The following is a 25722-nucleotide window of genomic DNA, read 5'->3' as shown; positions in this document are numbered from 1 at the left end:
CCGCGTTGGATATGCAGGGTCGGTGTGGAGAGTCAGGCCCAGCGTGGACGCAAGTTCCGCTAGTTTGCGTCCTCGCTTCTCCTCACGCACGTAACCCCAAAGCGTACTGTGGGCATTGAAATCGCCCACAATTACAAGGGGGTCCCTGCCCGCAGCCTTTAGAGCGCGGCTAAAGAGTGCTGCGAACGTTACATTTTTGAGTCTGGGGGAACAGTAGATGTTGAGTACGTGGAGTGGCGCATCGCGTTTCTTGAGCGGAAGGAGTGTCACCATCACGTACGAGTATTCAGTGCGAAGTTCCAAGTCGACTAGATTAGCTGTATAATTTTTATGCACACAGACGCACGAAGAGGGGTCCTGCTGAAAGGTGATGTAATTTGTAAGGGTTGCGCCGCTCCCTGGCTCCTGGAGGGCAACCACCGCCGGAAGCGAGTCGAGGGTTGAAAGGAAAAGTCTGAGATCCGCCCGCTTTGCGCGGGAGCGGAAGCTCCGACAGTTCCACTGAACAATTTGGACGGGGGTGGCCGAATTGGTTCTTGGGGAGCGCCTGATATTAGGGCTGCTCGCCATAGTCATTTAGGTTAAGGACGGGTTGCAGTGGCGCTGCTCCGAAGCCAGCACTCGCAGCGAGGGAAGCGTCCTCCACACCGGAGAGCGAGCAGCTGTCGTCGTCGTCTACCTCAGGGGTGCACCTCAGAGGTTTGAGAAGGCGTCCGGATACGTCCTTGTAGGGACCGCCGGGCCTGCGCGAGGGGCGCGAGGAATGCGCAGTTTGTTGGGAGATCATTGCGGGGATTGACTCTTGCAATTTGGAGATGGCGTTGACCACCATTGAGATTTGGTTTTCTATGGCGGCGAATCGGTCGTCTATTGCCCCGAAGCGGGCCTCGAAATGGGTTTGCAGTGCGGTCTCCGCGCTTGTTGGCGCCTTCGGCGCCACGAGCTCACTCTCCATCTCAGCCGCGGGAGGAGAAGGGGGAGAAGGTAGCTGGTGCATTTTAGATTCCAATTCGTTAATTTTCTTTAGCAGCATCTCGTTTTGGGCCATGAGTGCTGCTATTTGATTTTGCTCGGCGCTGCGCGCCTCAGGGAGGGGAGTGAGAAGGGGGGAGGAAGAAGCAGCCCCGCCCGAACCACTCACCAGGTGTCCGGTTTTGACGATGTCTGCCCAGGTCGACGATCGTTTTCCAGCACCTCCGGGAGGTGGTGCCAGCTTGTCGGTGTTGGATGTTGGAGGCCCAAGATGGCGGCTTTTCTTCTTAGGCGCCGATTTCTTTTTCTTGCCCATTTGGGCAGCCATTTTTGGTGTGCGAAATTTTTCCACACAGTCGCGTGAGTTGGTGCCATGGGCGGCACCGCACACAGAACACCGAGGCACACAGTTGTGAGGGGCCCGCACCCCCTCCACTTGCGGAGCTTGGAGTCCGCAGAGTCCACACATGTCCGGCTGCAGGTTCGGACATGCATCCGCGCGATGCCCAACGGCCCCACACTGGCTGCAGGCGGGGATAGTTTTGTAATAATTTTTCACAGACACGACCATGTTGTCATAGTGCACGTACCGGGGCTTCTCCTTACCCTCGAAGGTGATGCGTGCCTTGTTGGATGTTCCGAATTTCCGGATTTGCACGATGGTGCCGGTGCGCCAGCACACTCGTTGTTGAAGACTTTCTGTGGTGTCCGTGTTACGGACCACGATCACACCGTGACACGTGTTGCCGCCGTCTTGTCTCAGGTAACCCCGCAGCTTGAGCAATCCCTTCTCGGTATTGACTGCAAAGTCCCCGATGAGCCGGTCAGCCGCCTCGATGTCCGGGGTATGCACGATGATGATGTTTTGGTCTCGCGAGGGCAGAACGGAGATGGCTCTGGCCCGTTCCGGCCCGAGGTACGCCGAAATAGCGGTACCGTAGCCGGTTTCCGTGAGCGCCTCGTGAAGGGAGACATGTTCTCTGGGCTTTATGACTACAACGTAGTCTTCAGGAGCGGGTTTGGGCATCTGACGCGGCTTCCACTTCGTGAACGCCTTGCCCTTGCCTCCCGTGGCGCGCGTCGCGGGAGCTTTCATGTTTCCGACCGATGCGACAGCGGCCGAGGCGGCGCCGAGCGCCGCCATCCGGGCCTTGTCGTGGGAGCGGCGTGCAGCCGCTTGAAGCAAAGCTTGGCTCCGAATTTTGGGAGAAACCGTCAAATTTGGGTCGCCGACGGTGGGGACCGAGGTCCACGCCATCGCCTCAGGGTCATAGGCGCGTAAATGAAGCGCGGAGTTCTCCATTTTTTACTCGGAGGGCCGAGTCCAACCGGCCGAGCGTCGGCGTTGTCGTTAGGCTCAACGACGCTACCGACGCGGTCGCTCGAAAATCGGCAGTAAATTTGGCGAAAATGGGCGCACCTGGACGAATATGGTATCCAGTTGTTCCGCTCGATGTTCCGGATCAATAGACGCCAGTTTGCGGGGGTAGGATGAGTTGGTTCGCGGCCCCAGCCGAAAACCGGCGGAGCCGAAACACACACGTCTGCTCACGTCGCGCGCTCAGACGCGCCCCAACATTTTTCTGGAATGCAAGCATTTCGCATGTCTTGCGTCGCATAATTTAGAGTTTTAGTTGGTTTACAGCTGTCTCGCCTGACCTGTGTTTCCCACTTTTTTTTTTTCTTCTCCCACTTCCCGAGCAAAGCGAAACAGCCGCCGCTGCCCTTTCCTGCAGTGAGCAGAACACCAGGGAACACAACAGTTCTTCATAGCTTCATCTCTGACTGCTGCATCGCTCTCACAACACGAGGTCAATTCAAGCAAAGAAGCGGGGCCCAATGGGTGAACTTGCGTATACTTTCGCCTCCGTTTTGCATGTTTCGACGTTCCCCGCTGCTTTTCTCTTGATTGGAGACGCATCATTGAGCAGCAGCCTCAGTACACACCGAACCTTCTGCACCATGCTGTCAGAAGTGGCATGTTCTGTCCAGACCACTAGCACGTGTGCCGATGACGTAGGCCGGGAAAGCTGCAATCGTCCTGCAGTTGATTGCGCCAAGGGAAGGCGAGGATTAAAACTTGCCAGGCCACATTCAATTTTGCCGAGTTCTTCCTACAGAACCTGGCGACAAAGACGTTTCCAGTAAGACACTCGTATTATTTAGGCCCACTGTATGTGAGCTCTCGTGAAGCATTTTGTTCAATTTATTTATCTTTATGTCACGAAGGGATTCTAAGTCCCCCCCCCCCCCCTTCCCTACCCTCCTCACCCAACCCATCCCTCTACTTCTTTGCGACAGCTCGCTACAAATATCCTGGCGGCGTACCTACATTCTGTGCGTCAGTAAGCAAAGAAGTTGCGACCGCATGACGCAACGAAAGGATCCTTTTTTTCCCCACTACAAAGAAAAAAGGTTCGTTTCGTTGGCGTCACGCAGCTACATCAGTAAAATTCGTCACGCGTGTTTCTGGGCAGGCATTTCCTAGAGTTTATTATTTTTTTTTTTTTTTGCCTCTCTTGAAGACAGTTGCGGGGATGAGAGCTTGTCTCTCCTGTTGACTCGTCCGGGTCTTTCTGTGCGCTTTACGTAAACCGCGTTTTTCAAACTAGCCCAGACCCATACCTTAATGAGAGATATATTGCCTTGCCCGACTACTGCTCAGTGAGGCGACAAGCACGCGTCTTTTGGAAACTGGAGCCGACGGTTTTCCGGAAGCGAGGACGGCGGCCCGCGTTGCTCCGATTCCCCTTTTTTTGTTTAGCTTGGTAGGGATAATGGGATAATGAGATTCAAACGAAGTGGTTTTCAGAGGCTGATTTTGTGAGGCTGCTTTGCGAATCGATCGCTTTTAGTGCTTTTTTTCTTGAAGTTTTGAAAAGAAAAAATAAATGTGTCAGTTAAATTTGTCCTCGAATAAGGCTACTTAGCAACTACGAATCAGCAAAACGTCGTCTCGTCGTATCACCAACCTACATGTAGTCAACAGTGTTCAGAGGGAAACTCAACCGTATGCATTATTTTTTTGCGGAACAATCAGTTGAGAAAGTATGAACAATATGTTTCAGACACGTCACGGCTGTACGCCTCAAAGCAGTGTGGTGACGGACTGTTTGGAGGAGAAATTTGCCATTACTGCGAGGGAATCCTCCACATATGGTGCTGTAGTAAGACGAAGGGATCCCAAAGAATGCTGAAAAAGCGGGTGTTAACTACGCAGAAATAGTTATATTTGGCAGGTCATCCTCCGCGCTGCTGGCATACCCGAGAAAATTGGGGCCCTGTGAACAGTCCTTACGTTCGAACAACTAATGCAGCATAATTCCACCGAATTCGGCGACCATGACACTCTAAATTACAACTGCGAAGGAACACCAAATAACCGCTGTCCTTTTTCAGTGCAGCCAGTGACTGGGGAACATAGCAGTCCATCATTACTTTTCGGTTGCGTTTGGTTAGAGCGACTGCACCATGCATAATACACACTCAAAAGTGCCAGAATATTATTGCTACGAGCGAAACAACTACGTACTGCATATTTCCAGTTCAGTCGCCACGCAACCGCATACAAACCACGTCACACGCATAGCGCACTGTAGGTGACCCAACAGTGCGTGGGACCCAACATGCCGCTGCGTAGGGGGAAACGGCGGCGCAGGATGGTACGAAGGGTGTCCTCACCCTGAAAGCGGAGGTGCGCGGACATCAAGGCACCCTAGTATTTGAAGTCTGTCGGCGACCTTTAGCGCTCTTGCCACCGCCTAGGACTGTACGTCCTGGTCGGGGCTACTTCCTCACGTAACGCTACAAGAAGTCTTAGGACAGCGGCATTTCACTCCTCTGTATCCGTATTTCTCCCTGCTTTTTTGCTGTAATTCATCCGCAAGGAATCAGCTGGCCCACCGGAGGCCACGAATGAACTATTGGTGCTACCTCCCTAATGGTTTTCATGGCATATATCAAGTATGCGACCAAGACCCCGGTGCATACAGCGTTTGTCAAAAGTTTAGAGCCGAGGAGGTTTACTAAGCCGTTTAGTAGGGCTTCTGTAGCATTCATGAAAGTCCTACCCATCGGAGGGTGCAGGACAAGAAATCTTCTTACCTTCAGGAGATTTGGAGTGCTGCAGATGCATTATGAGCCACACGGCTTGGTCCCCTGGGCTCTAAACTTTTGACAAAGGCTGTACACATCCGCTACGCTATACTTACACACTTTCTAGGAGAGCAAAGGTGTACTTCTGTAGAGGCGTACACCCCCCAGCGTCAGTACGACCTTTCAGGAGAGGTGTACAGTACGCACCTCCTCATCCCACGCGAGTGGGAAGTACGGCGTCGCTGTTCCTCGGCCCTAGGGTTCACTCCCGGGCGTTTTCAAATTGCGAGGAGGGGTGAAGCGGTCGAAATGGCTTTTCACGCGGACAAAGACCGTCGTCGGTTCCTCTCCACAAGCTCTTGTTTTGCGCTCTTCCGCGCTAATATTCCGCCTCTCTCTCTCTTTTTTTTTTTCACTCATCCCCGTCATTCGTTTCTTTTTCTTTTTTTTTCAGCTCAGTTCTGTGTCTCCAGAATTCTTTCCACTTCCCTCTCTCCACACGCCATCCTATTCCCTTACTTTATTTCTGTTTTGCCATTTCTCACCCCTTTGTTTTTTTTTGTTTGTTTTTTTTCTTCACCGACGACCAAGACCGTCGCGTCGCCGGCCCTCGCCCAAGAGGCCGGGCCCTCCTGATGAGGAGGTGGCGTGTCCGGGCGTCGCAGCTTCGCTCCCGCTGTTGCTGCTGTTGCTGCTGTTAGCGTCGCCGCTCTGTCTCTGTCTCACTAGTTCAGCGCAGTGCTGGAGAAGCGCCGGTTTGAGGCACCATTTTTTATTCTTCTATTCGCTTTCTTTTCCCGTTAACTTTTTTTTTTTTTTTTCCTTGGGAACCCGGACACGTGGCAACCGAACGACCGGTACAACGGAGTCTCTTTCCGTTCTCATTTGAAACGCGGCTGCGAGCAGGTCACCGTCGGCGCAGAGGTATAATGTATTGTACTCCCGCTTGGACGCAGCTTGCCTCGCGCGTTGTAAAGTTTCTGCACGGAACTAATCCGTCTCGCCGCGCAGCGACCGCATGTTCCAGTGTGGGCTGAAAGTGTGCGATTGCGACGAGGTTCCGTGCAGTGGAGTGCTACGTGTGCTGTTTTGTCTACGTGCTCGGTACGTGCCACGCGTGTTCCGATGCCCGCCACTCCCGTGCGCCATTGATTTTCGTCGCTTTCGTTTTCCCTTGCGCGCCTCGCACACTCATCTGTCTCCACGTCATCTTCCTTTCCTCTACATCGCCCTTCTTTGCCTGTATTTTTTTTCTTCGCAGCTTCTCTTTAATTCTTTATTTTTGTTTTCTTCTACTTGCTTTGTTTCGGTTCTCCGTGCGCCCTGTGCCGTGGTTCGGCGCCTTTTTTTACTCCACCCAAGCTTGATTGATAAGTGCGCGTGCCCTGTTACCGGCGCCTGAGTGCTGGCCAGGTTTTCTGTACTCTGCTGGCTTACACCCATAGTTTTAAGTTTGAAATTTGGGCTTTAGGATGAAGTTCTGCCCTTACGACACCTAACTTTTTGCTAATGGCAGGTGCACCTTATTTTTATTTACGATTTCTTTACTGCTGGTAATGTAGTTTTGTGTCTTTGTTCCGTCGGCTTGCAAGCCCATTTATTTTGTGGTATACGTGGGCGTACAAGCGCGGCCATAAGTAAACGGAGCATGCTATTGCTTTCGAAATGCAATCACGCTTTCTCCATTGGTAATGAAGAAGCGTTGTTTCCCTACAAGAAAGCCCACCAACCTCCTCTACGAGCATGAGCGTACCACTGCTGGAAATTTCAATTAGGTGACGCGTGAAAAATATTCGAAGACAGTTGCGTGCTCCGTTTACTTTTGTCCGCGCCTGTACATTTGAGCAAGCCTCTGCTGAGCGTTATCAAGCGTTACGGATTATTTACCCTTCATCTCGTCTCCTCGTTACTTTTTAATTTCAAGGCAGCACACACTGAAGGAAAGGATGAGATAGCACGGAAAATGTGGAGACGAAGAATACAGGAAAAAAATATATATAATGTACTTAAAAAATGTCCGGAAAACCACAATGGCGCTTTGCTTTCACTCGTGCTTAGGCCCGGTACTCCAACAACCCGCCACTCCAGAAAGGTGATAAGGGTGGACTTAACTTGTCTACTTTGTTTTGTGTAGCGTTTTCACCTCTGCTGTGCTCGAGGCAATGCGTCTCGGAGATACTTTTCGTTTTATTATTATTTCGAATCACTTTCTCTACACGCGCTCAGGTGATGAACGGCAGTTTAGCACTGTCCCTCTAGAGGAAGGTATGTGAGAGCTGCATCTTACCGGCGCTCAGCTGTGGTGTAGAAGCGCGAAGGCTAACGAAAATTGTTAAATTATCGACAAAGCAGCGAGCTGTGGAAAGTACAGTGACTGGTGTATTGTTAAGAGACAAGAAGGGTGTGTGTGTGGGTCAGGGAACAAACGCGAGTTAATGCCATTCTAGTGGAGATCAAGAGAAGGAAACGGGCACGGGGCAGGTCATGCAATACGAGGGCAGGATAAACGATGGTCCCTTAACGTAACCTAGTAAATTCCAAGAGAAGGCAAGCGTAGCAGACGGCGGCGTAAAGTTACATGGGACGAGAGAACAGGAAGATTTGCGGGGATACGGTGGCTGCAGCTGGAACAGGGAAGGGTTATTTGGAGAGACGGGGGATAAGCCTTTGTCCTGCAGTGGATATCCTGCAGCGTCCTGAAGTAGCCGATGATGATGATGATGATGATGCAAACGCTACTTCACACGCAGCATAGACTGAATTCCGTACCGGTTACACAAAGCTGTCACCCTGCGGAACGACTTAGATCTGCAACTTCTCTCCGGCAGGCCGCGGCAGGCGCGAACCACAACTATCGCGGTATTGGAATCCCGCAAAGGCGCCTACGGTAAGCAGCTGCTTGGTGCAATGCAACGTTGGTCGCGCCCACCCAACGCCATCAAGTCGTTACCCGGTTGTACTTCTTACACTAGGGATGTCAGGCTTATCTCGCCACAAGGGCTAGATTTGGAAACGTTTGACTCCGACGAAACAGCAGCCGAAAAGGGTATACGGCAGAGGGAAAAGGGGTAAGGGCAGAGGGAAAAGGGGTAAGGGCAGAGGGAAAAGGGGTAAGAGCAGAGGGAAAAGGGGTAAGGGCAGAGGGAAAAGGGGTAAGGGCAGAGGGAAAAGGGGTAAGGGCAGAGGGAAAAGGGGTAAGGGTAGAGGGAAAAGGGGTAAGGGCAGAGGGAAAAGGGGTAAGGGCAGAGGGAAAAGGGGTAAGGGCAGAGCACACGTCGTGCCTCTCTAGTGAACAAAGCTCCTTTTTTTTTGCTGTTTTATTCCTCCCTCGAATGTTTTTTTTTTATTATTATTATTACTCGAGCGCTACCAGCTTACTTAACAGCCAACGAACGCTTCAATTCTCTTGCTCACCTCTGACGTAACGAAAATCGAATAGTGACGTCACACCCGGACATAAGTGTCAAGGAAGGAGATTAACGTAAGCCTAGCCTCTGACGTCAGATACATGAAGCAATTAGTCGGTGTCAGATTTGAACATGATAAGAAACGTGCGATACCGACGAAGAAGAAAGGAACAAGTGCTGAAATCTTTAGGGCCAGCGGGTCGCACGACAAAGATTTCGTGGGTGGCATGTTTGCCCCCCTCTATGAGACGGCTGCCTCGGACTGAGTGATCGGGTAAAACCAGCACCTATTCATTTCGTCACTCTTCCTCTATCATATTCATGTAGCTCGCTGCCCTCTCCATCCCATTGGGCACTGAAACTGCACTGGACGTCCGCGGGACGTTTCAAACGTCCTCAGGACGTCCCAAGGAGTGTTGATGCCCATTTGGATGGCATCTGTCTCGGTTCTGTCATCTTACAAGATGGCACAAAATTTTTCACCTGATGCCGTATCGAGAAGTATCGAGCGTCGCAGAAATACCCGCACCTTTCGCAAGCAGGACCTTTCGCTATATCAATCTCGTAGCGTGGCGATCACGTGAGATAGCTGATCCGGCGAAGAGGACGTGAAAACGATAACACTGCGTGCCTGCTGTGGTAAGTGAAGAAATACAAATATAATGATTAAAGCAGCGCAGACAGAGCGAAACATAGGGGGCGAAATGACCGTCTCCTGCGCCGTGCTGACGCGCAGTTGGCTGAAGGAAGGGACGTACGTCCACAAGCCTGGATCAAGTATAAAAGGCCAAAATTATTTCTCAAGAATATTTGAAGTTCAGTATATATTTGCAGTCATTAGAGTCATGCACTAATCTCAGTGATCGGCTACTGAGAGCCCGAATTTCAGCGACATGTTAAAGGTGCAGTGAAGAGGAATCTGAACTCGTCTTTTTGCCGCGGGAACTCGATCTGCACGTTGCGAGCATTCTTAGAAACGTCGATTCATTACCCTGTGTGGCCGATTTCCGTAATTAAATCGAATTAACGTCCGGCTTCCGCCTTTTTTTTTTAATTCTCCGCGTACGGTGGGCGGTGTCGACCAACGCGTGGAGTGCCTTTCAGCCAGTTCCGTGGAGGCTTGCCGCTCTACCATCGGCGGAGTAATACGCAGTAATCCGTAGTAACAAATAGTCCACGCGTATTTTTTATCTCCGTGGGCTTACTTTGCGGCTATATTATCTGCGAATGAAACTATTTATTCACGGAAATTAAAAAAAAAAAACAAAATAAAGCGAAAGCAAAGCCTCCGCGGAGCTGGATGAAAGGCACTCCACGCGTTGGTCGACTCCGCCCCCCGTACGCGGAGAATTAAAAAAGAAAAGGCGGGAGCCGGACATTAATTCGATTTAATTAGGGAAATCGGCCACACAGGGCAATAAGTCGCAGTTTCTAAGAATGCTCGGAACGTGCAGATCGAGTTCCCGCGGCAAAAAGACGAGTTCAGATTCCTCTTGACTGCATCTTTAAAGTTGGACCTGAAACTCGTTAAACGCAATTGCAATTCAATTAGGAATTGGAAGGCAGCTCATAATGTTGTCATCTTGACTTTCTCCATCTATTTGCGAAAACTTATGGCGCTGTTTTTTTTTCATCATCACTGTTTTCCTCTTTTCCGAACATAGTAGGCGACTTGCCTTTCATCGTCACGTGGATGACGTAGGCACTGCCGCAATACGATCCCTAGGCATTTGGTACGTGTCGCAGAGCGGCAGAAATGCTAATCGTTTCACGAGGAAAGAAAAGGCGCAGTAATTGTCTCATTCTAGGTGGGCACACACCATCAGGGAAGGGAAGGAGGAGGTATAGTGATAGAGCGCACAGAGATACAAGGATCAAGTCGCCGTAGTTGAGGGCGTCATGTTGACTTCGACCACCTGGTGTCGTGCACTGACATCGCACAGCACTGGGGCGTCTTCAACATTTCACCTTCATCTAAACGCGGCCACTGCGGGCAAGATTTGGCTCATAGTCATTGGGCTCACAGTCATTGGCTCACAGACGTTGGTTTAATTCAGTGCTTCGTGAGGACTTGCGCGCACACCTGTCGTGCAGCCCTCACTGTGATTTCCTTCTCGTCACACTACACGTCCATTTCAGCGCCGACAAGTAGCCGGCACTCCCGTTCGCCTTTCTTTTCCTGGAAGAAATCGCCTCTCTCTGGTGTAGTAGTCTGAGACTGAGGGCGTTTTCCTTGTCCGCACGTATGCCGTCCGCGGGCTCGGGAGGACCCGTCGCTCCGCTCAGACTCGCGCCGATCACGGCACGCAGGCATAGGCGCATGCGCACGCTAGATCAGATGCCGCCGCTGATCCAGCCCGCGGCACAAAACGCCCGTAAAGAAAGCAAGATGACATTAAAAAAAAAACAAGAAAATATAAAAGGTAAAGGCAGCGAGAGAGAGAGATAGACTCGACGGTGACGAGCAGTTTGAGACCGCCTCGCTGCTCGCCCGAAGAGCAACGGGGTGTGGGAGGCACGCCCCGTCTCGCTGTCCACCCAACGTCTGTCGCTCTCTTTCTCTCCCTTTCTTTTTTCTTCCGTATGCTCGCTCATCTTCCCCGGTCGTCGTCGACTCCTCGCCGACGTCGCTAGGCCCGCTGTTCTTTTCTCCATCGCGACCCCGAGGGACAGCGCCGTGTGTGCGCCCGCGCTGCTACCGCTTTTCACCGCCTACAAGGCTCTGATGACGCAAAGCGTAGTGCAAGTGGCCAAGACGGTGTTGTCGTCATCCGGAACGTGTCTCAAACGCAATCAGGAAAACATGCTGTCGTAACCTGCAAAGCTTTCTTTTCCCTTTTTGGTTATTTCTTTTCTTACTTGTTTTCTTTCCTTTTACATCTCGTTATTTCAAGTCAGACCCCCGTTAAGCATCTTTGTCCAGGTTGAAGTTGTGCGTTTGCTCTTTATTCGGTTTAATCCCTTTTTTTTTTTCCCCCAAGCGGCCAGCTCTCATTGCTGCAAAGGATACGCCCGGTTACATGAGAGTAAATGTCGCTGGGCCGGTCCTTTCACTGCACTGGCTGCAGCGCCTCCTTTGAGCGGCGCTTGCCGCTTAGCTCTTTAGTTTTATCTGACTTATAGTAACGGTCACAGGGGTCGCTTTGTCTGCGCCCTTCGGAGAGATGGGCTGTCGGTAAGTGATAGGGTTGACGACATCACGGGGATCTTGCTGCACGGTGTTCAAATCTAGAATCTTATGGCGGAAGTACCGTAAATGGGTGATCACGTGAGAGAGACGTGGCCACGACATGGCTGCATTATTTTTCCCACTAACGTGCACTCGTTGGTTTTTTTCTAAAGATTATTTCCGCATGAATGCCGAGGCTACTAACCAAGAGGTGTATTTTCTATGTTTCTTTGTTAGTATTTTTCTTTGAATTTTCGCATAGGAAACGAAAGACCATTCATTTCATTCTTTTCTTTCAGTAATAATTCGCACAATGCCAGTGAAGGCAGAAAGCGCTGTCCCCGAGACATTATACTGAACCAACAGCTAGACGAAAACCCGACGGTCTAAAAAAAAGAGCGACACAGCTTACTCAGCTGTAGTAGGCTTCTGACAAATGCCAAGGTAAAAAAAAAAGCCAATTCGTCTCGGCCGCTGTTCGCTTCATAGCTCCGGCGTCTTCCGGTTACGAGGAACTGCCCTCCTATCGGCGTTCGCAACTCTCACCCCTACAGTTTTCGAAGAATTGTGTGACTCCACTCTTTGTTGGCGGCCATGTGGTCCTGCACGGACTGCTGCCTCCTGGCACAATATGGCTACCCTGTGTGGATAGTGGGGCGTATATATAGCGCGGATTTATGTAGCTCCTACAATCGAGAATAAGCTGGCGGGTCTGGGGCTGGTCATGCCAGGCACACGGACACACACAAGTCCGTCGCTAGGCCGCGTGGTGGCGTCGTCGTCGTGATCGCCGCGCTGGCGTCATTAGGGGGGCGCCTGCGGCTCCACCCAGTGCCAGCTGCGGGAAACACCACGCCCTCTGATGACTGCACGAGTTGGCTCTTCTTGCCACCACGCCCCCTGTTTCTGTGCGTGCGCCGCGGTTCTCGTTCCTCTTCTATTCTTTGTTCCGCGTGCTTATATATTTATCCTTTTCCTTTTTTGCGTCACTCGCACGTTGGGCTTCTTTTACCCTGTATTTTGCGTCGCCTTCGTCGACGTTCACTGGCGTTTCTGAGCTTTTGTGCGCTGCTCAGTGAAGAGAGATCGTGAGCTCTTTGGCCGGCGCGACTCCTCGACCCCCCCCCCCCCCCCCCCCCGTTCCCCCACCCTCCTGGTCCACTGGTGTTCGTTTCTTTTGCTGTGCCGCCAGCAGATGTCGTCGGAATGATAGACAGACAGAGTAGTCGACGCAGCGTCTACAGTGCCCGCCTTCACCCTAGCAGAGTCAAGAGGAGATAAGACGAAGAAGGTGTTGATGAGCTCAATTTCGGCCTTTTAAAACCTGGGCGTTTTCCTTCCCACCAGGGGAGGTCAGGTTCTTTCACGCATACCTTACCTGCGCGAAGTTCTTGCAGTCATATTGATGCTCTGTCTGTTTTTCGTGCTTTTCTTTGGTAAACCATGTGCTAAGACCAATTTAAAGTGATGTTGCAGCGCTTACTTAAGCGCAGATCGAAGAAATCAGGCTTGCTTGTACAGAAGGAAATGCAAGAAACATTAGAAGCACAGGGTGTTCTTTCTTTGCGGTGAGCAATGCCGAACGTGATTCGAGCAGGCACGCGAACACTTCGACCATTCTTTCTCGGGCAGCTGTCCGCACTGTGCGGAGAAGTCTTCGGACACTGTACCACATGGTGTGGGCCTGCCCCTCCAACCCTGCTATCCCCCCTCACCCCAACCCAACCCGGGAGGACTGGGAGGCGACCCTGCTCGGCTGCTCTGACCTGCAGGCCCAACGGGCCTTGGTCGCGCGAGCCTGGGCGGCGGCCGATGCCACTGGGGTCCCGAACTAGGGACCTCCACCTAGTATTTGTAAGGGCTGACCCCTTCTGGGTCAGCTCATGCATAACCTCCTGTATTATACCTGTACATAAATGTTTTCCACCACCACCACCGCTTCGTACAGCTCTGAAGCAGGGCGCCATTTCGGTTTGGTTGACTCGTTAGCATGGCGTGAGGGTGTCTGACCCCTGCTGTGTCCAAAGGAACCCAAGCTCCTCATAAAACCGCGAGCGCCAAGCGAAAGTTGATCTCGCACACAGGCGTGCCCCGCGAGCTATAAGATGATTATAGGACACGACCGCGAAAGATTGACACAGAAATCGATGTAAAGACATCAACAGTTTCTAATACTCTCACATCGTCAATGTGATTAGGTGACTGTGGATTTTTCCCCTCTCTCTAGCTCTTCGCCTGATGAAAAGAAACAAACCTTTCTGCCTTCTCCGCTTCGAAGTAACTGCTCAAGCTCCGCATCACAGAGCACTCCCCCGTAAGTGAGTTGACCTGGGTTCACCATTCTGACCATTGTCAGCAGCAGCAGCGCAACTACGTCCAATGGAGGACAAAGGCGTCTTCCTATGGTCTCCAATCAGCCCTGTCCTGTGCCATCTGCGACCACCCCGTCCTCGCACACTTCCTAACCTTATCTCCCCGTTTGAGCACACTCTTTCCTTCTCTCGCAATCAACTCTGCTTCATCAAACCTGGTACACGCCGACCATAAATGGCTCGTTACGGAGAGCGGCCACTGAGCGCCCACGTGTCTTTTCACGCTCATTCAGTTTCACTCCAACGGCATTGTCTTCGGCTACCGAGAGTTTCCGGTTACAGCACACCAAGCGAACGCAGCTTACCGGCGAGCTAGATAGTTCCTCGTCAACTGTGTGCGCTGCAAAGGCTAGGCCCGCGTGCGCCGTTTGGTCACGCTGCCAAAAGTGACGGGGCCCTCATAGTTCTCCAGAATGCGCCGCCGTTGCGAATTCCGCTCCGCAGCAGCACACTAGCAGAGCCAGAAGGCGGGACGCCGCCTCCTCCCACCCTTCTCTCTCAACCCTCTCTCCCTCTCCTGCGCACGGTTGTAACCCGAGCCAAGGCGCCGACCCGGCCGCAGCAAACTGCGAGCCCGACCCGTACGCCGCCACCACCCAGCATGCCCGGCCGCTCTAAAAGCAACGCCGGAGAACGCAGCTCCTACTCCTCGCAGCAGCCTCCGTGCGGGCCCTGGTGTTTGGACTCCAGAAGCCCAGAACACGGCGAGGGACGGAGTGGGAGGGAGGTGTTGAGGAGGAGGAAGAGTGCCCTGGACGGCGCCATGTGGCACGCCTCTATCCTTGGTGCAACACCCCCGCATCGCTATACGCGTCCTGTATTCCTTGCATCGTCGCTGCCACCAGTCTGCTTTACGCCATACCAGTATCGACGAGTGCGAATTGCGTGTGACGTGACCCAGTTCCCACTGTATACACACAACAACGTCCTCTCCATGGCGTCCTGATTGAACATCCGCTGCTGTCCTCTGAATCCGTAAATCGTGATCCTGTGGGCAAAAGATGGGTATACCGCTGCGGAATGCATAACGGGGCGGGAGCCTGGAGACGTGTTCACCGCTTCCATCCCCCCTTCCCCCTTCCTACGTTCTCCGCTCACTCTATCGGTCTCCTCTTTCCGTCTCCCCACAGAGGGTGCGCTACGGCATGCATTTCCTTGCAAGGCGCTCTCGGGTGCGGCTGGGTTTCCCTTTTTCGCACCCTGGAGTGGCGGCACAGCATGAACGGTCGCGCCGGGTGTGCTGGGGTTGTTTCTGACATCACTCTACGGATGTGCAGGACGAGGGTGGGGAGGGGAGGGTGGAGGTAGGTTGTATGTTTGCGTGAAGGCGACGTCGCCTCGTGTGCTAGAGAAGGCAGGCAGACAGACAGGAGATGCCTGCGATGGTTGGGCGGTGGCTTGGCGCTGCAGCGGCGGCGGCCCAGTGCGCGCGGCTCGGGTTTTGCGGGACCCGTGGATGCGTAGTTCGAGACGGCCGGCTCCGGTTGCAAAGAGCGCCTGCGCTGCCTCCCCCCCTCTTTCGCTGAGCTCATCTCTCTCTCTCTCTCTCTCTAAGCATTTCTCTCACTCTCGGCGGCTGTCTAGACCCCTCCTCCACTTACATGGCATCCACCAGCGTGTTCCCCGTGCATCAGCGCCGCGGTCTCGTAACAGTAAACACACGCGAAAAAAAACGACAACAAAGAAGTGGAAAAAGGGGGTAAGGGGTGCTAGACACAGCTCGTGACGGTGCAGGGGGAAGGAGGATAAGGCAAACAACGAGGTGCTGCAGTGGCAAGGGTGTGTCGTCGATCGAGGAAGGAGAGAACGAAGACAGAGCAGCAACACTGCTGCAACCAGTGTGTCTGCAGAGCCTTCTCCACTCCTCCTTTCTGCAATGATCTCTTTCTCTCCTCGTCTGTGGAAAGGGCTCCTCCGTAACAGAATCTGCCGTTATAGACGCGCGTATATATAAACGGGACCCGAGCAAAAAAGTCCAAAGGAAAGAGGAAGACGAGTGTGATGCGACAGAAGGGTTTGGGAGAGGAGGGGTTCAGCCTCGCGCGCGCGCGTGTTGTGTGTTAGGTGCACTGGGTGAAGGAAATGCGCTCTAAGAAGAGAGCTAGACGTGACGGCGGCGGCGACCGGATGAGAAGAAGGAGGGGCCGCGAATGGAGAGTAGAGGATGCGGGGGAGGAGCAGAGAGACGGCGGCAGCAGCGAGAGCGTCGTGTATACGGGTTTGGATTACAATCTCGGAGGCCCGTGTCGGATTACGCGCCAGCAGTGGCCGCCGAGGCCGTAACCCGAAGCGACTACCGTAAGCGACGGCTTGAATTCCGGCCGCCGCCGCCGCCTCCCCGACCTCCTTTCCTTCACCTCCTCCCTTCTGGCTCCGCGTGTTCTCCTCTTTCTAGCGGCGATGGCGCGCGCTCCGCTCTCCCCCCTCCCCCAACCACTCGCCCTCGGGGCTGCTTGGTCTACTTTGCCTTCGGCTTCGGTTGCATGAGCGGAGCGCGCGAAGCCGTTTGCGCAGCGCTCGGAATTCGACGCGAGGGCGGCCAGTTCGGAGCGCCGCGGTGCATGCACTTTGCTTGTTTTCTTTTATTTTTCTTTCTCTCTTTAACCTTCCTTCGTTCTGCGCTAACGCCTGTGCAGCAGGTTTTTTTTCCTGTTCTTTTTACCATCTCTTCTCGGTTTCAGTCCCACTGACGTGACGGCAACAACACTATACCAAAAGAAAAATAGCCAGCCAGCCTGACAACACGCGCGCGTCGGGTGATGCGAACAAGACGCGCGCTTCGCGGGAGAGACAGAGCCATCATTCTGAAAGTCGGTTTTAACGAAAGCGAAGAGGAGACTTGGGTGAACGTTACCCTCGTTGTAACCGGAGGAGATTCCTCGAGAATGAGCTGCTGCCTGGTTAATGCAACAGGCCGGGAGCAGCCTTCGCGGGCGGATAAACGGGCGGGTGGTGCACGTTACGCGACTGAGTGCGAAAACTGCGTACAAGGTAGAAAGTGCGGTCTGGATGCCGTTTTATGTCATCCGATCCTAGCACGCCACCCCATAGCCGGGTAAACAAGTACAGAGGCCACTGGAAGAACGGAGTCTCTCGTCGCGGCCAGCTGGAAGATTCGCTGCTGCGCGGTACGCAACTACAACTGTAGATGGCGCAGCCACTGAGGCGCTTCGTCCGCCATCTTTGCACCTTAGGTTTTTTACAGGAATCAAAAGAAATGAAAAGATGCCACTTTTTAATTCGCGTAATTCTATATCTTCAGTACCATGAGCCATTACGTGGTGGGGGGAGGGAAGGGGGGGAGGTAGGCAGCTTGTGAATTACGTAGGTAAGAAGGCATGAGGGATTTAAGGTCCAGAAACTGCGTTTGGCATAGGGGGACACCGTAGTAGATGGCTCCGGATTAATTTCGACCTCTTGGAGTTCCCGAACGTGGCAGTTCCTGAGCACATCTAGTCTGCAGCAGTCCGAATGCTGCAGCGACTGAGAATTTCCAACGATGCAGCGCATTCAAAACTGAGCCCCGGCAACAGCCATGCATTATGCGGTGGGCGGTTCTAGTGAGCACCGTCTTACGATACCACTGCCGTTGACTACGCTGCTTCGAAGATGATTTCAAAGCATTGAGTTACACCAAGGAGAATCGGCCCAATATTGCAAACAGATGGTTTTACTCTGGGAACTGCCTAAGCTTCTGCGTCTTCTCCGCGGCTGTAAAGCTCCCGTTGTATGTCTATGTCTGCTTTCTATGGCCACACTGGCCACAAACTGTCCAAAGTTATTTTTGTGAAGGCAGGCGTGCCGGTGTGGTTTTGTAGCCACACCTCCCAACTAGCAGTAAGGCGCATTTTAATGCGATAGTACTAGAGTTGTCATCACACCAAAACCCCGCCTTTGTCAGAGAAGAAATTCGCTGATTGGTCGAGATAGGCCACGCGACCTTGTAGCGGCATCACAACCTGCTTCCGTGCCTGCCACCGGGTTGGGAGCAACCTGGACACCGTGGCAGGTGGCAAATAGATTTATGATTGATCGAGAGAGGTCACTTGACCTTGTGACGTCATCACAACCTGCCCACCGCGTTTTGAGCAACCCAGTTTCTATACAGCATCCTAGATAGATAACCGAAATCAGAACTTTGAAGAAAAAAAAAACGCGGCATATGCAAATCTCGGCAACGTCGCAGCATAGCGGGTGCCTGCTACTGCAGCTATATTGCAGTCCGAATATGGCGGTTGGTGGGCCAACATCTGCAAACGAACCGGGAATGGGGACGGGGTATAAATGCAAAGGCATAAAAAAAATGGCTGAGGCTTCGCTAAGGTTAAGCCTAGTCAGATGCGAAGCATATTGATGGCTAGGCTTGGTAATACATGGCTTTCCTTGGTTGACGTTCATCCCGCTCTTCATCGGTCTCTGTGGCACGCTGAAGCTTTCGCTTCTCGTTCAAATCAGCCCCGCTTCTAGGCGGCATCCCAACACCTGGCCGCCTCGTAAGTGCTGGGAGAGCGAGGCAAGCTCAGCTTTATACCGCTGCTGTAGCGTCACGTGGTCAGCCGCCGCGCCTCTTATGTGGAGCCTCCACCGCCGCGGCCGACCGCGCGAGCCGGCAGCCCATCTCTCCTCTGCTGTGACGTCATGTTGTCACGTGGTGTCACGTGGTCACGCTAAAGGTCAATGGTAGCTCCACCGCCGCGCTCGACGGGCTTTAGTGTAGCTCTAGTAATATGCTTCGCATAAAAAAGTATATAGGCGAGTAAAAGAACTGTGGCGGGGGAAACGGAAAGATGCCTAAGAAAAATGGGCACAAAACCGCACGAGAGTGCGTTCTTGAAACCGTATCCAGAGCTGGAAACTTGAGACATGCTGCACGTGTGGTCAGAAAAAAAAAGGAGAAAGAAAAACAGGGCCAAACAAGTAGGAGAGAAACGCAGCGACGTGAAGAGAAATACTAAGCGCACGAGGAGACGATGAAGAAGGAGGAGAAGGGATGGTGCAAAGTCCCGTTGTTAATTTGAAATTCTACACGGCAGCGCGGTGCGGCGTCGTCTTCGTCGGCGCTTGAGGGTCGCTTGTTCGCGCGGCCACTCTCCTGCCTTGCAGCAAAGTGCGGCGGCCGTGTCCCGTTACCTGTGGAGAAATATTGATGCTGTTTCGCCACCTGCTGAGCCTAGAGTTTACGGCGCTTTACTGAAGCGTACATGCTTTTATATACCGGCTATACGGACACGCGCGCAAGAAAAAAAAAAACGCGCACGCTCGCACCCAAGCATAATTTGTCGAGCTGTCGTTACTACAACAACGACAAAGCGGGGAAGAGAAGTCCGATACCTCTCCTGCACCTGCCTACTACTGCCCTCATGGACAACGCTCAAATGTACCGAGCTAACCCTGCCTTATTATATTGTTCCGTTACATGGCCGTTCCCCGCATTTAGCCTTTGTCTGTCTGTCTGTCTGTCCGCCCCTCTGTCTGTCTGTCTCTGTCTGTCTGTTTGTCTGTCTCTGTTTAATGTTCTAAAGCAACTCAGGCCATGAGGGACGCCGTAGTGGAGGGCTCCGGTTATTTCGACCACCTGGGGTTCTTTAACGTGCACTGACATCGCACAGAACACGGGCCTGTGTGTGAAGAAAAACCACTGAAGAGAACCATTAACGCTATCACTTCACACCCCTAAAGGCGGACCTTAAGTGTCCCCCTAATTCTTTTTTGATTTCAGAGTGTCGCCACTCAAAGTTCCCCGCGTACTATTTGTCACTAGTCTAGTTTCATCGCATTTTTTGCCTCCCTTTTACTCCGTAATGACGTCATGAAGGACTCTGAAGATACAATACACCGCTCCCGTCCCAATGCCTCATTGCCACTGACCACCGATTGCTGTCTTCTCCAACATGGCGGACCCCTGAGTGCAGTCATCGCGGCATGATTGCCGAGGAGTCAGAGGAAGCAGACAAATGAGATGTACGCGGAAGGGTGGGGGTAATGTGGGCGGGGAAGAAAATATATACGCGCCAGACCGGACGGTAAAATAAAGAGAGTAAAAAGAAAAAAGGACGAGATAGAGGTGGAGAGGACGGAAGAAACAGTAGCGGCGAGCGAAACGCAACGCCCGGTTTATATCGGGTGAAAGTTTAGACGGCGGCGAAAATTTCTCGGGCACGCCGGACGCGGCTTCTCGTGGGGCGGATGGGAAGGGAGAGGGAAGAACGCGTGGGCGAGGGAAAGCGGTGTAGCGTTTCCCTGGGCACCGACCACCACCAGCGCTGCTCTCGTCTTTCTTGCTGCTTGGAGAGTTAGCGCGCGCGCGCGCCGGCCAAGAAAGCAAGTAAAAAGAGATATGCGCGCCGAGAAAATGAAGTATTAAGGGAGACAAAAAAAAATAGAAACAAGATGGCGACTGGTTCGTCGCGCGGCCGACGCTGGAAAGAGGAGAACGCCGGAGAAACCTGAGCGCTTGCACGGGCATCGCGTTTCGCAAATAAGTAGGAATGAAAACGAACGCCGGTCGCCCGTGGACGCCCCTTTCCCCCCTTCCTCTTCCATCTCATCTTACCGCCGTCTCCTTCTCCTCTCCTTGTCCATCCTACACCGTTCTCCTCCCTCCTATCTCCTCGTCTCCCTCTTCCGATCATTCGTCTTGGGCTCGTCCTGGATCTCTTCTTTCTGGCGGCCTGTGTGGCTGCTTCGCCACCTTCGAACTCTTGTGGTTATGTGTGTGCCGCTGCCGTTTTAGTGTGCCTCTGTCGAGCTGCCTGTGTGTGTCCGGGTGTCTCGCTCCTTCATTAGTCTTTCTAACTTTACGTCTTCCCTCTCTTGGTTCGCCTCTGTTCGCGCTGCTATGAATTGAACAGGCCCGTGGCGTTGGAGCCGTGGCAAAAGCCTTGCATCTCTGGTTTGCTTCTCGTCTAGTCACCTCACTAGCGACCGCTCTATGAATAACCTTCCGAAATGATGGTAGGACCAGTGGAGGATGTGGACACCGAACAACGTCGTAAGCCACGTCTCAGAGCTTCCGGGATGTACACAAGGAAACCTGACACCTAAATCGGTTTACCGAGCACCCATGCTGTGTCTTCTCCGCGTACCTGCCTCCCGGTCTAGTGATTCGAGCTCCGTACGGGTATTAATTTCACATCGCATTTCCCGCAAATCAGAGCTCGTTCTACTGAGTTCACGCCGCTGTCCAGTCTCTGGAGCAAGTTACGTAGCGTTCTCGCACAACGTATTTTGACGTCAGGGGGGAGGAGCCTTTTGCGTCGTTCGAACTTCATGGTGTCTCTGTTTCATGTGGCCGCTGCCAGTGATACTGCAATCACTGCGAGTCCGTATGACTGCTACTACAGTTTGGACCGGATATATCGAATTACCGCTTATATCGAACAGTCAGAATATCTGCTTGGAAATCCCATGCAAAATTTTGGCGCTACTGTGAGCGTTTATCGAATTCACGTTCAGTGGAACATTCGATAAACCGAACGGAGCGCCACGCCCCTGCAAGGGGTGTTTCTCCGAACGGAGGTTCTCGATCACCTGCAGAGACGGGTCTACTGAGCGGCCTTGGGCGCCTGCTGGCTGCACTAGCGACCTGAAACTGCGTGACAAGCTGAACGTAGGGTGCGCAAGAATGTTGCCTTCGGTCTCTTGTACTCATTTTCTGCGCCACATCGCTGCCGTGCAGTGGAGCCAACCACACTAATGCCTAACGGCGGCCCTAGTCCGGCGCGCGTCACTCGCTTCGTTGCTGAAGGCGTCGCGGAAACAAGCTGTACCTTATTTTAGAAAGAGTTTATTGTATTGGTAACAGGATTAGACATCATATGGTAGGTACTATGATGGGTTGATGCCAGCACGCCGACGGGGGGCACGTTGCTGACTGCAGAAAACGCGTCGCTTACGTATACAGGGTGTCTCGGCTAACCTGGACCAAAATTTAAAAAAAAAACCTAAGCGTTGTTCAGAACTGAAATCGCGTGCATGTTGTTAGGCTTTACCTAGAGTTACAGTATCATTTTTTTTCGCACGTCCCATTTGAATAATCAGTCGAAGTAAATAAATTAACTTTTTAAATATAGCTTGAAACGTTCAGGCGTCAATAGGAAAGTTGTGGAGCTCCACAAATGTTGTCCAACCCATGTACTTCCAAAGAGATAGACTTAGCGTGGCTATTTTTATTCGGGAAAAACGTTAATCGAACTATTTCGCTGTCCACTTCTAGTTCGATACATCCGGGTTCGGCTGACTCATTATAAGAAAAATAAACACGAACACACGTCAATTGTCCCCCAGCGAAAATGAGACCTAAGCTTACGTGGTGGTACGTGGTTAGAAGGCAGTGATTTCATCTGTATCTCTTATTTATTTACTTCTTCATTCATTTATTGTGTCTCAAGGGCCCCGCCTTGAGACATTAGAAAAGTGTCGGTTCGCAAAAGGTGATTATACATGTACATGGTCGCCTTCGATGGTGGACTTCAAATGGGAGCTTTCTGTTATCGTAGCACTTTTGGCGAGAAGGTCGTTCCAACATTTGTCTCTATGTAGGAGGATGTAGGCTTTATGTGAACAGTATCATCATCATGGTCATCAGCCTACGTGCACCCACTGCAGGACAAAAGCCACCCCCCCCCCCCCCCCCTCCGCCTATCTGATTTTCTGCCACCCCTTGCTACGCTTGCCCTCTCTTGTTGTCGTACGCGTTACCCTTTAACCACCACTGGTTATCTTGCTTTTGCATTGCATACCCTGCCCATGCCCATTTCCTTTTCTTGATTTCGACAAGGATATCATCGATTCGCGTTTGTTCCCTAATGCTCTCCTCTCTTCATGTCTGTCTGCGTTATACCTATCATTTCCCTTTGCATAGCTCGCTGCGCTTTTCGCAGTTTATTTTAAAACTTTTTTGCTAGCGTTCAGGTTTCCGTCCCATAAGAGAATACTGACAAGATGCGACTATCACACAATTTTATCTTGAGGGATGACGGCAAGCTGCTATTCATGACCTGAGAGTACCTGTCAAATGCACTCTGCCCCATTCTTATTCTCACAGCTGCTTGACTCTTGTGGTCCGGATCTGCAGTCACTGCCAGCCCTAAGTAGGTGTATCCCCTGACAACTTCCAACGCTGCGCTATCTATCGTAAACTGCTGTTGCCTTCTGAGATTTTTGAACACTACCTTGGTATGCTTGGTCTTTTTAAGTCATTGTTCATGGTTCACAATTCGTCCATTGAGTTACTTAGCAAAGCAATGTCATCAGCAAATCGGAGATTATTAATGTATTCTCCATTAGCATCCGCCTCCAAATCTTTTCAATCTAGTTCTCTGAATATCTCTTGTAAATACGCAGTGAAGAGGTCGTCTCTCCCTGCCTTAAACCGTTACTCATTGGGATTTTATTACTTCCTCAATGCAGGATCATGACCGCTTTGCGTCCTGTATATGTATCTTAAAGTCTTTGAAAACTTCTCTTTAACACGCTGGTTACGCAATATCTACATGAGTGCTGGGGTTTCAACTGCGTCAAATGGTTCTCGTAATATATGACGGCTATATAAAGAGGTTGGTTATATTCTGCGCATCTCTTTGTCAAATGTTTAGGATGTGCACGTGGTCTATCGTCTAGTTTCTTCCTGAAATCCAGCGTGGTGCACTGGTTGACTGAAGCCTAAGGTAGTTTGAATTCTCTTAAGCGAATGCCTTATTAAATACCTTCTAAGCAACGGGTAGTAAGGTGATCGGTCTGTGGTTTCTCAAGTCCTTAATATGCCCTTCCTTTTGGATTAAGATGGGATATGGCGCCCAACAGAGCCCGTTACTTGGTCCTCACCTGTTTTCGCCTTTTCATTGCCTATAGCATCATTCTTATTTCGGATATTGTACAAATGTACAATATCCGAAATAATCATGACATTGTAAAAATGTACAATATCCGAAATAATACAAATACAATACACATATACAAATGTGCAATTCTCCGGTTGCTTTAACTACCTTATCGTATTGGCAAGGCACTGCCCTCTTAGAGCGCACATATGTTTTTTGCCCATACCGAGTTTTCTCATTGCCGTTTTTAGGTTACCTCCGTTTTTTAGAGCATGCTCTATTCTCTCCATAATTATACTCTCTTATGCCCGTCGCCGTACTTTTAATGATTAGCTTTGAGAGTTCTGCCAGTTCTGTTCTATGGAGTTCCAGACTTTCTTTCTTTGACGTTCTTAGTCAGAGATCTCAACACCTGGGAGAATTTGCTAGTATTGTGTCTATAGCTGCCCCCCCCCCCCTCCCCCACCTCCCGCCTACTTGCTACTGCGCGCTCCGTGATTATATTGGCAAGATTACCGTTCACCACATGTGCACAATAGTTGTCTCCCTCGGTTAAATCAGAATATTTGTTCTCGAGTGAGACCCTGAACTTCTTTATCTTACCTTTAACTCGTTTGTCTACCTTTTCTTCATTACTTTTCTTTGTTCACTAACAAAATCTAGGCTTATTCGAGGCCTCATCATTCTTCGCTGAAATATCACTGTGTAGCTCCTATAATAAGAGACAAATATACAAGGCGTGTTACCCACCGTAATTGTCAGCTTTTAAAATTTCGAAAACACGGTTACCCTCTCCGTTGTGGCCGAACAAATTTCGGCTAAATCGCGCGAAAATACACGTGCTTTTGAGAAGCTTGCAGGCAAAGCAACCTCTCTAGTGCACGTACATCAAGAATTTGTTGAGCCACAGCGCCGAGGGCAAACATGTTTTCTAAATTCTAAAATCAGATATGAATATTAATTATGGTGTGCTACACATCTCTTGATAATTAAGGGACCTAACGGTAATAGCTAAAAAGTTAACTGTAACAAACCTGCTAGTTAGCTGTATTCTGATGTAGTACACCACTGACAATGTTGTGTCGAAAAAAGCGCTATTCTAACTCAGAAAACCTACTTTTAAAATTTGTTTGGTTTAGGTTGGTTTGGTTTATGGGGTTTAACGTCCCAAAGCGACTAAGGCTATGAGAGACGCCGTAGTGGAGGGCTCCGGAAATTTCGACCACCTGGGGTTCTTTAACGTGCACTGACACCGCACAGTACACGGGCCTCTAGAATTTCTCCTCCAAAGAAATTCAACCGCCATGGCCGGGATCGAACCCGCGTCTTTCGGGTCAGCAGCCGAGCACCGTAACCACTGAGCCACCGCGGCGGCTTTTAAAATTTGTGTACAGTCTTAGGTGAAACACTCTATAATAAGAGTGCCCATATATTAATTAAGAGGGCGTGCCGTTGTGGCGCCTGCTTGTGTTAACACGAGGCGCTTGTAATCCTCTTTGTCACCCCGTCTTTGTCACCACGTATATAAAGCAATAAACACGCAGTGCTGTTTTGATTGTTTGTGCTTATGCTATCGTTTTTTTCTCTGTGCCTGTTTCAAAACGAAAAGGAAAGGAAATCGGGAGACAGGGGGTTTGTCGGGAAGGCCATGGTTAGACAAGTTGCTGTCGGTTGCTCTGCCGTGTCTCATTGAAAAGTCCGTTGCTTCCTTCGATATCGCCATTATGGTGGCCCTTTTTTAAAGCCTCCTTGCCGCCGCGGTGGCTCAGTGGTTATGGTGCTCGGCTGCTGATCCGAAAGACGCGGGTTCGAACCCGGCCGCGGCGGTTGAATTTCTTTGGAGGCGAAATTCTAGAGGCCCGTGTACTGTGCGATGTCAGTGCTCG

At 51.4% G+C, this 25722-nt stretch overlaps 2 protein-coding genes across 2 annotated transcripts in view; one reads left to right on the top strand and one right to left on the bottom strand.

Annotated features, from left to right (window-relative positions):
* The window catches only part of LOC149359743 (uncharacterized), a 143875-nt gene that overhangs the window by 35364 nt on the left and 82789 nt on the right, over nucleotides 1-25722 (top strand). The gene's annotated exons all lie outside the window — the stretch shown is intronic.
* On the bottom strand, nucleotides 554-2348 carry LOC149359744 (uncharacterized). The gene has a single exon (XM_089571872.1). It carries the CDS (start codon nucleotides 2273-2275, stop codon nucleotides 554-556), a length of 1722 nt encoding a protein of 573 aa, XP_089427998.1. The 5' UTR covers nucleotides 2276-2348.

The sequence above is a fragment of the Amblyomma mixtum genome, chromosome 2 (genome assembly GCF_055824585.1).
Source record: "Amblyomma mixtum isolate Tamu chromosome 2, ASM5582458v1, whole genome shotgun sequence".
NCBI lineage: Eukaryota > Metazoa > Arthropoda > Arachnida > Ixodida > Ixodidae > Amblyomma > Amblyomma mixtum.
This window is presented reverse-complemented; position numbering and strand designations above follow the sequence as displayed.